Here is a 10,603-nt window from a genome sequence, read left to right as displayed (position 1 = left end):
ATCCTCAAACTCCGAAATCCAAATAACATATGTTTTATCAGACAGCGGGTTTTTTTTTCGACAAGCAAGAAAAAAATATGTGAAGCGAGAAAAGATGGAAAAATAATAGTAAAATAATGAAAAAAAAATGACAAAACGTTTTTGGGACGAACAGACAGGATGGGATGGCAGAAAAAAAATCGGGAGAAAAGTTTTTTTTTGGATTTTTTTCCATTTTAAATTTTTTTTTGGAGTTTTAGAAGTCAAAATAGTGTGAGGTAAAAATAAACATTTTCCAAATATCTATATATCGGGTCTTAGATTATTCGGTCGGCTGACGACATTGTTCCATCAGTGTAAAGGCGTTTGTATGAGTTGTCGGTGTCGTCGAGAATCTGAAAATTAGAGTATTTAGGTTTTTTGTTCCATTACCACTCTTCGACTATTTGTTTTTTCGAAAACAATTGACTTTTTGATTCTCTCTGGTACTCAGGTGACGGACCCTCTCAAAAATACCTCAATTTACTAAGAAGACTACACACTATTTTTGGTCAAAACCCTCTCCTCACCTGTCCATAAAACTGCACACACCGCCGATGGATCCAGGAGTGCTTGTTACAGAAGACAACATGGTATCTTCCCACTCGGTTCAAGTTGACATGATCGATTTCGTGAACTAACTTGGCTGTGATTTTCAACCATGGGTACACCATATCCATGTTGTCAAGGTTTGGCTCAACTTGCTCGACATTGTTGTTGGTGGCGTCTCCCTGAAAACAAGAATTTTTTCTTACATTTTAAATTTTACTACCAGGGTAATTTACCTCAAAGAAAACTCCAAAGTAGATATCTCCATCTGTCGAAAAGTACCATTTGAGCTCTCTGGCGGTGGTGACATTGATAGAGACGATTCTGCTCTTGCGAGCTCCAACATGGAATCCTTCGAGGGCATCGATCAAGTCTGCGTTATCCACTCGCCAGTAGTTGTTTGGGTCGATTTTGATGGCATCAGTGAATTTGATCTCCTGAAAGTGCCAATGATGTTATTTCATAACCTGCAAAATAAATCCTCCAACAAACCGTATCATTGCCACCGAGGCTAACTGGAATGTCATTAACATCAATATCCTCGAGGAGTGTCTCAAGGAAGTGTCTGTCGTGGAGACGGAATTTCTCTGAGAAACCAGTCGGCATCATTGCCTTCGCAATTTTGTACGGAACGTGAATCCATTTGGCAATGTTGACAATGTCCGTTGGTGTTACCTAGAAAACTGGTTTTCTTGCTTGAATTAGCACGAGACGGGGGCAGAAGGATGCATTATAATTATGTCATTATGGTAGGCTAGGTTAGCTAAGTTCTATGGTCTAATAGTGGTGTATCTCACCAATTCTGGATAGTTCTCGAAGTGGAAGAGTTGGGAGTAGTATGCCAAGGTTCCGCTGGTGACGAAGACCATGGTGAATGGATTGATCTCATATCCATCCATGTTGACAATATGACGGAGAGAACTCAAGCGCCCGGTACGCTCCTCTTGCTCCATAACCTTTCGGAGCATGTGCTCAAACTGCAGGAATTGAAACTTGCACGCCTCCGAACTACGGATTGAGTGAGCAATGCTCTAAAAAAAACTATATTTTTGGTTCGGGGAACTTTCATTTTAACGATAACCTCCACAGTGATTGTTGCATACTCGATGTACCACAACAAACGATTCTGGGCGTCGGTCTTTGTCAGAATCTCTCCACGTGGCATAAGCTTCTTTTGAAATATTGGGTTGTCATCGAATGATGGAATATGCTCGACGTCAAGGTTCAAAGCTTTGCGGTAGCGGAGATGGTTGTTAAGAGCAAGCGCAGCGTACTTGATGACATCACGCTCTTTACGGTGAGTACGCTCAGCGGCCATGATGAAGCGGTAGACATTGAAATCGGTGTTGAACTGAAAATAGTTTTTTTTTAAAATTATAGGCATAATAGTCGATAAAATATGAAACTCACATTTGGATGGATTGGCTGCCCAATACGGAGACGAACATCATTCACCAGTTGCTTAGCTTCATCATTAAGTGGCAAACCGAATGGAGAGCGACGCGCCATCTTTTTTTTCTTTTTTTCTTCAAATTCAAAATGCAACACCGATCTTGTTGATAGCTTTGACAAGTTAGTCAAAAAGTAAGCCCAAGTTTTCAGAGTATGCACTGACACTGAAAATTAATTAGATTTGATTGAGTTGTTGCAAGTTCTGAAGTAAAAAAGAGTAAAAAAGAGTGAAAAAGAGAAAAATGAAGGAAAAGAGGGAGGTAATCATTGAAAATATGAGAGATTAAATTAAGAAGTAATCAGATCACGGAATGCAATACTCTCAAGTTAGCTGAGATAAAGAATCTAAATAATGGCAACAAAAAAAGGGGAACATCTGTGACGTACCAACTGACGTAACATGTCTATCACATGAGTCAGGTACTGTTAGTAGATCAGTAGCGACAGGGTGGACGACAAAACAAGAAAACTTTGACGAAGTCAAATATTACAATGGAAGTTTTTGGGAAATTGTTTGTGGGGATGGGCTGGGCGTTTATCAGTAAGTGCTATTTTTCTATTTTCCATTCGAAAATTTTCATTTTCTTCTGATTAGTTCAGACTCGGTACACCCATTTCCGAACACCACATACATACATACACACAAAATCTGTGTAAATAGTATTGTAAGCGGTCCGGGATGGAGAATGGCGGGAAGAGGATTAGGGCATACAACACCTTTTTCCGTCCGGTCTCTTCTAACTACAGAGGATATTCTCTGGCAGTAAAGGGAATGAAAGAGAGAAGAGAGATGACCTCGTTTAGAGATAGATTGAGAATTGGATAGATATGGAATAGGGGGGAAAGGTAGAAAAGAGGGGGGCATGGACAAGAGGACCGGACAGTTTGAAGAGGGGAGGCGAGAATCGTAGCGGGGAAATAAAAAAGAGGGCGAGATTGTTGGCGAGAATGAATCTGACCATATTTCCCGCCACCTTTTGGGCGGTCTCGGGCCGGTATTGCGAGACACACCAATTAGCTAACGAGAACTGGCCTATTGAAGCATAAGATTAGGTAGCTGGGTGGATTTGTGTTCTTATTAACGTAGAGTAACATGCGGATCGGAGAAAACCCTGGGAGATGGAATATATTTTAGTTCCGTTACTATTTGTTTTTAGTTATTTTGATTTTAATGGTTTTGGGAGAACTTTTTTGTAGAAAACATTTTTTTAACGTTGAATTCAACTGCTAGTTATCAACTCATGAAATTAAAAAAAACATCTTTATCCAAGTTATGCAATAAAAACTGAAGTTCGTGGATTGAAACAATGAAAATTGGCTATTTTCAAACTGTTTGAAAATTGAAAGTTGGGATTTTGAACTTTTGAACTATTTTATCTCACTAAAGAAGGTCATGGAGTCAGTGCGAAGTTATGAGACGTGACTCATATCATTGAAAAGCTTAGAATACGCTGATTCCAAATCTATTATCAATTTTTGTCCGCAAATACTGGTATTTGTGAAAAACAAGGTCAAAGTTCCAAAAAATGTCGAATTATTACTATTCTGATACACGAAATACATATGTGTGCATTTTTTGCAATTTCAAAAGGTAATAATTTTTATCTTCCAATCTTTTGACCTTTTTTTTGATTACCAGGCCTCGAGGGCTGAAACTGAATATATATTTGAAGCCAGTGTTTTCTCAGCTTTCCAATGGTATAGGTCACGACCCACATCTCCAAACTGACACCATGATCTTCTCTAGTCAATTTGAACCAATAAACTTTAAAAGCTGTAAGCCACGCATAGCAAGTAGGCAACAAAACATATTGCTTGAATAACAGTATCCAGCTTGAGCACCAAACCATTCTCTCAAGAAAATTCTTTTACTTACCTAATCAGCGACGTCACATTGTACTACCTGGCTAATAAAAGAACTTCTTCTTTTCTTCGAAACATCGTCACAGAAAGGCAAACGGCAATAATGATCGAGATGGTGGCCTGTCTGGTTGGTCAAAATGGCGAGATGAGAAAACTTGGAGAGGCGAAGGAATTGAACCGCCCGCTTTTTTCTTGGGACAAGGCGCCTACGCAATCACTTTGTACTTTAGTTTTACAAGAACATTTCGGAGGGAAGGAGAATGGTCAGAAACTTGATTTGATCTCCTTGTTTTGGTTTCGCAATGAACCTGAACTTGAATAAGATGGTGAAGGAAAATGAGAGAAAAGAGAAAAAGAAATTGACGAGTGTAGAGAACAAGATGAGAAAATCACAGTTTTTGAGATTTGTGACAATTATTTTGACCAAAGTTCACAGAGAACATGTTCCAAATATGCAAGCAAGAACTGGGTTAGATACCTGATCACCTTGATCCTTTTTGTGATTACATGACACAATTTCCGACACCTATCAAAAATTTTCAAAAAATCTAGGAGGCTACATTTAGGCTATACAATTCATATACATATGTATATGTATATATCCATTTTCCAGGAAGACCGTCGTGAAATCTTCGAGACGTATTTAGAAACACCCGAGTCTTCTGACGTAATCACCGAGATTGTACAGAAATCAGATGGCTACACCTTCAGTGAAATCGAGAAGTTGGCGACCAGTATCAATGTGGAATGCGCAATTCGTGGTAAGAGAATAGGGGGGGGGATGAAGGGAAAGATATAGAGAAAGAATGGGGGCAGATTTTTAAAAGATACCAAGTATCAGGCGACTGACTTGGGAGGAAAATAATACGAACGGCCGCAAGGAAGCAATGGATCTTACTAAGGAAACTCGTGGGGTCTGTGTAGAGACATGGGGCGGCACCTATATTAATGGAAAGCTGAGAAAACGCTTATTCCAAATTTATATTCAGTTTTTTTCCTCGAGCCTAGTATTCGAGAAAAATCAAGTCAAAGTTTGAACCGTTGGCACGTCATTACCATCCTGGCGTAAAACCTGCCAACAGTACAAACTTTGACCAGTTCTTCTCAAATACTAAGCCTCCAGGGAAAAACTGTTTTTATATTTGAAACCAAAGTTTTCTCAGCTTTCCAATAAAATAGGTCGCGACATATTTTTCTATACAGACTCCATGACCTTCCGTAGATAGTGCAAACACCTTCAGTCAAATTTAGTAGACACAGTACCAGTCTTATTAGGTAATACCGTGGGTGATGGAATTAATTTTGACTATAAACTTCACTACAGGCTATTGTGGCCTTAATGATTTCATAATGCAATTAAAATCAAATAAAACCTGCTACAGACCAAGTAAAGGCTCAGCAAAGCGTAAAACCAAAAAGTAGGAGAAGTGTAAAAAAGCCTGAATCTAGATCTCCAGCAGGATCAATCTGGTTCTAATTTCAAAAATGGAATAGTGTGGTCAAAACAGTCATCAGTTAAGTTTATAGACCTTTCTTGTTACAGTACCCGAATACTGAAAAAAGGTACTAATGCATTCTACTACCTATCATGTAGACAGTACTTACCTATTACCGAATTTTCTCCCTATTCCAGATACCAAATACGTCAAACGAGTGGATGTCGAGAAAGCGTTTGAATGTTTCGTGGCCGGAAAGATTGGCAAGATAGAGGATGATCAAGTGTAAGATATTCTTATCAACTTTTTCGGGACGACCTTTATTCTTTTCATCTAACACTAAGAAATTTGAATCGAAAGTCTCAAAAAATCAAACAGATCACACACATTTCTTATCAAATCTCACACCATTTTATACAAAACCGTTCAGAAAAAGTGCAAAAGTAGTCCAAGATTTGCAGTGGGTGTCTTCTGCAAAATAAGAGAGAAAAGAAGGTCATTTACACAGAAATCTTGTGATATCTTTGTTGGTGATCTTTTCTCGAACCGTCGCTCAAAGAAAAAGAAGAATGGTTTACTGTGTGGTTGGTCAGATCAACATAGCATGTAACAGTGAGAAAATGTTTCCGAATGAATAAGAGACGCTTTGTCACTTCTGAGAAAAAGAAAACATGTTCTCACCATGAGTCAACATGAGAAACGGCAAACTTTGGTTTAGCAAATTTAAGCCTGTGACAAAAATAGAATAGGCTGATAGTCAGGAAAAAACTTTCAAGTATTTCATGGTGATGATAATTTTTCAGAAGCTGTAGTGAAAAACGAGCAATAATGAAAAAAAAAATTGAAAGAAAATTAATAAAATTTTTTGCAGTCTCCCAACACTGGAGGATGTCGGCGGCATGTTCGAACAAAAAAAATTACTCGAGCGCGTCATTATCTGGCCGAAAAAGGTAAGACTACGGTAGGATACCTACGATGCTACGGTACAGACTACGGATTACGGTAGGGCCTGGTAGACTAAGGTAGACTACGGTACTTGGGATTACGATAGTTTTAGTTTTCACTCTATCCTACACATATTTATATATACTAATCCTAGTTTAATAATGTTCGCGTTAAAAAATTCAAGAACACTAGAACGATCATCACTCACCGTTCTCATTGGCCTCCCACCACTTCAATAGTGCAATTGTTTGCATTTCGAGAATACTAAGAACATGTGTTGTTTCTTCTAATGAATTCCTTTTTGGCACCACCCTAAAGAGGAAACAAAACGAGCAAAAAAAGTAAAGGAAATTTGATTTTGTCTTCTCGGAATTTTCCCGAGAGGAGAAGACAAGGAGCTTGAATGACACCACCAAATTCTGGTAGGCTGAGACGGACGCTTGGTGGGCGGAGCTTGTGCCAGGGTTGCTATGGGCGGAGCCAAAGTTGAGACGAGATTTATGTTCTTACACGTTGCCTACAGACACAAAACACAACATTTTGTTGTAGAACATGATGGAGAGTGGAGAGTTTCAGAGAAAACATAGTGGAAAATTAGAAAATTTTGAGACCAGGGGACTAACAAAGGGGTATGGTAGTTTTCAAATAGTGCTGGAAAACTGATCAAGAAAAGTTTCTTGAGATTTTTCACCACAAAAAAATGAAACTTTTTCATTCCCACGTCGAACATCGCACGACTAGATGCAACAATATTTACAAATTTGTCATAGGCTGGAAAATATCAGAATTTTTGAGCACATTCCCACCGACATCGAACACTTTTTAATAGCTAACTTGAACATAGAAATGTCAAAATAGTTTAGTACCATTATTTTGACTGGAAAGTACTCGGAGGCAAAAATGACATCACCCCCCAGTTTTATTGGTCCCAAAACTTTTTTTTTTCCATTTTGAATATCAAAACGCCACCTATAAACTTTTTCGTTTATATGGCTCATAAAATGTGGATTCAATATCTCATTTTTTTAAATGAAAAAAAGGTGGGTTGATCGTAAAATAATGAGAAAAAAAGGTCGTGAATTGGATTACGGTAGTCAGCGCTCTTATACTACTGGATTGGGGTTCAGAAAATCACAGAAAACCAAATAAACTAGGGAAGATCATGGAGTCAGTTTTGATTTATGGTACGTGGCCAAAATCATTGGAGAGTTGAGAAAACGCTGATTCCAATGATATATTTAGTTTTTGCCCTCAAGGATTGGTCTGCGAGAAAAACAAGGTCGGTTCTGAAAAATGTCAAACCCTTACCTTTCTGAAACACAATTATTTTGAAATTTCCGCGTGTTAAAACGGTAATAATTTTCTGTTTCACCAAACATTTTCCTTGTTTTTCTCAAATACATGCCTTTAGGGCAAAATTAAAACATATATTTGAAATCGCCGTTTTCTCAGCTTTCTAATTATATACGCCACGTTTCATAACTCCAAATTGATTCTACAACCTTCCATAGTGAGAACACCTTAATTCAAAAATTTATAAACAATATTACAGTACCCGCAACTATTCGAATCTGTCGGAATCCCTGTGAGCAAAGGAATCCTACTTCATGGACCAAGTGGATGCGGAAAGACACTCCTAGCGAACGCCACTATTTCCAACTCCAAATTCAGCGTGGTTAATGTAAAAGTGAGTGCATGAACCAATGGGAATGAAGGATAATTGATGGTTACAGGGTCCTGAACTACTTTCCAAGTATATTGGTGCAAGTGAAGAGAATGTGCGATTGGTTTTTGAAAAGTAAGTTTGTGAAGATGAAATGGGGTTTATTGAAATAAGGTACCATCTTCACTAGGTTCTATCTATTATTAAATTCCATCACATCATCTTTCCTCATTTTGTCCTACAAAGTGACACGAATTGAAAACATCAAAATGCAGAATAATTCGAAACAAAATGACATGCACTAAACCTCCTCTTTTCCCCAAAAAAATAAACCTTCCTTTTTCCCCTTTGCCTTCCCCCCCCCCCTTTCATTTTTTCACATCACTCCCCTTTCTCCAATTTCAGAGCTCGCTCGTGTGCTCCGTGCATTCTTTTCTTCGATGAGCTCGACTCATTGACACCAAAACGAGGGCACGACTCGACAGGAGTGACGGATAGGGTCGTCAATCAATTGCTCACCGAGTTGGATGGAGCAGAAGGAGGAATGAAAGGTTTGAAATGGGGAAGAGTGAGAAAAAAAAGACAAAATACAGAGTAGAACTTGATGAAACGGGGTGGAAATCAAAAATTATTGATGGAAAATGAAATGGAAAATTGAGCAACAATATCGGCCAGAAAGATGTCATATTTTGTCTTTTTCAGTTGAAAATGCCAAACTTTGATATTGCGTCATGGTAAAACTAACTGGCTCACAAAATAGTTTTTTATGGAAAAAACAGACAATGTATGTAGTTGTCAACTTTTTTGTACGGACGCTCCCTAGCAAGTTACATGTCAAAAATGTAAATTTTCCCTCAAATCAAATCATTTCAGTGCGAAATAGTGCGATTTTTGAGCTGTCCACTTAAAATTACTATAACTCTCTACGAAATGGAAAAAAAACGTTAACTACAAAAGCGGAGCTCTAATTATGATATGTTTCATCCATAAAAATTTACTTGATGGGAAAGATTGTTTTACTATGACACACTCTCAAAGTTGGACATTTTCAACTGAAAAGGGTAAAATATGATATTTTTCTGGCCGGTACTGTATGAAAAGCTACAGTAATTCTTCTCACACTCACGCGAAATAAGCTTAGTAATATCAAACCTATGTTCCAGGTGTTATCATTCTTGGGTGCACCAGCAGAATCGACCTTATCGATGACGCGCTTCTAAGACCTGGCAGATTCGACCATCACGTCTATTGCGGACACCCTGCACAGGTACAGTATTCAAATTGTATCAAAGTTTTAAAAAACTGGGAAACTTCTTTAGGATGAACGCCTGGAAATCATGAAGGTTCTCACCAAAAAACTTCGGGTGATGGACATCGATTTTGAGGAGTTATCAAGGAAAACCGAGGGATGGAGTGGAGCAGATATACAGTTGTTGTTTACAAATGCACAATTCCATAATGCTAGGAAAATTGCTCAAGGTATGTAAGAAGGATGAGTGATACTGTAGGATTTTGCTAAGTTTACATTCTCTATCCCTCTTTTCCCAGCAACCTAGAACAATTTCAGAAGAAGACGGACTTGAAGAGGATGACGTTGCCATCGACATGACCGCCATTGAGACAGTATTCTGTGACTCGACGCCAAAACCAAAAAAATCTGAAGTGGATACAAGAGTTGGGCAGAAAGTGACGTTGGCTTAAACGAAAGACAAGAATAGTTTCTCTCAGCCACTGCTCCGTGTGATTGATTTATGTGTATTTTTTGTTCCAGAGTGCCTTTGTGTAGTTTTCTTTTTTTTGAAGAAAAGGGAGAATAATTTTTCTTAGAATAAATTGGATGATGAATATGTATATGTTTTTTTTTTTTTAAACATTCGAATGGAAGAACAGCGAAAGATTAAACCGAGGGACCAAATACTACAGTTGTGAAAAATAACTAAAAGTTTTCGATTACTACGAAATCAGAAAAATACTCAAACTGAAAATCAATATCAAATAATCAAACTTTAAAAGGCGTGAATAATGATAATAATCAGTAACTTTCAAATAGGTTATATAGTTTTTCCCAATTCGACGGTCAAAGGTTTTCTTTTTTTTTTCTTAAAAAATCTCTACTCTCTCATTATATCATCCTGCAGCTGTGTTCTGCAATTGCAAAGCGATAGAAAGCGAGAAGCAATTGACATCCAAACTGGTTTCAAACCAGTTTCCTCGCTTCATATACAACAAAAACATTTCGGACGTGCCAGTGTTACTTGTAAGAATAGTTGTAGTGACTAGCAGTTCTGCTAAAATCATTTTTGTGTAATTCTACCATTGATTTTCATGAAAAATTATGTTAAACCAATTAAAAATACAAGAAAATTCATAAATTTGTCGTACAAGGTTGACAAAAGGTTATAGCTTTGCACCTTCTCAATCAATGTAACTTGAAACTTTTAAAAATTACTATTTTCGACACTCAAACATGCTAACGATAAGTAAACATCGTCGAAAATTTGTTTTTTAGGAGTTTTTGTGTATTTACACAAAAAGGTAGGACGCTTCAATAGATTTTTAGTTTAGATAAAGCACTAAAAAGTATTTTGACCGTTAGCAGGTCTAAAAAGCATCAATTTTCAATTTCTATTAAATTGACTGACTTAGTGCAGTATAATGTTTTTGAGATGTTGTTCTT

At 37.7% G+C, this 10,603-nt stretch overlaps 2 protein-coding genes across 2 annotated transcripts; one reads left to right on the top strand and one right to left on the bottom strand.

Moving 5' to 3' along the window:
• Window positions 1-296: 296 nt before the first annotated feature.
• GCK72_025913 (uncharacterized protein) lies at window positions 297-2,076 on the bottom strand (the record flags this gene model as incomplete). Its single annotated transcript, XM_003099981.2, has 7 exons — window positions 297-374; window positions 549-749; window positions 804-1,004; window positions 1,060-1,242; window positions 1,365-1,598; window positions 1,649-1,918; window positions 1,978-2,076. The coding sequence occupies 7 exons, from the start codon at window positions 2,074-2,076 to the stop codon at window positions 297-299; spliced, it is 1,266 nt and encodes a 421-aa protein (XP_003100029.2).
• Window positions 1,775-9,627, top strand: GCK72_025912 (uncharacterized protein; the record flags this gene model as incomplete). Its single annotated transcript, XM_053736551.1, has 10 exons — window positions 1,775-1,864; window positions 4,496-4,643; window positions 5,516-5,603; window positions 6,190-6,268; window positions 7,816-7,950; window positions 7,997-8,061; window positions 8,332-8,477; window positions 9,090-9,193; window positions 9,246-9,405; window positions 9,494-9,627. The coding sequence occupies 10 exons, from the start codon at window positions 1,775-1,777 to the stop codon at window positions 9,625-9,627; spliced, it is 1,149 nt and encodes a 382-aa protein (XP_053580117.1).
• Between the last annotated feature and the right edge of the window lie 976 nt (window positions 9,628-10,603).

Source organism: Caenorhabditis remanei, chromosome X, assembly GCF_010183535.1.
Source record: "Caenorhabditis remanei strain PX506 chromosome X, whole genome shotgun sequence".
NCBI classification, from domain to species: Eukaryota; Metazoa; Nematoda; class Chromadorea; order Rhabditida; family Rhabditidae; genus Caenorhabditis; species Caenorhabditis remanei.
Note: the sequence above shows the minus strand (reverse complement) of the source record. Positions and strands in the feature narration are given on the sequence as shown.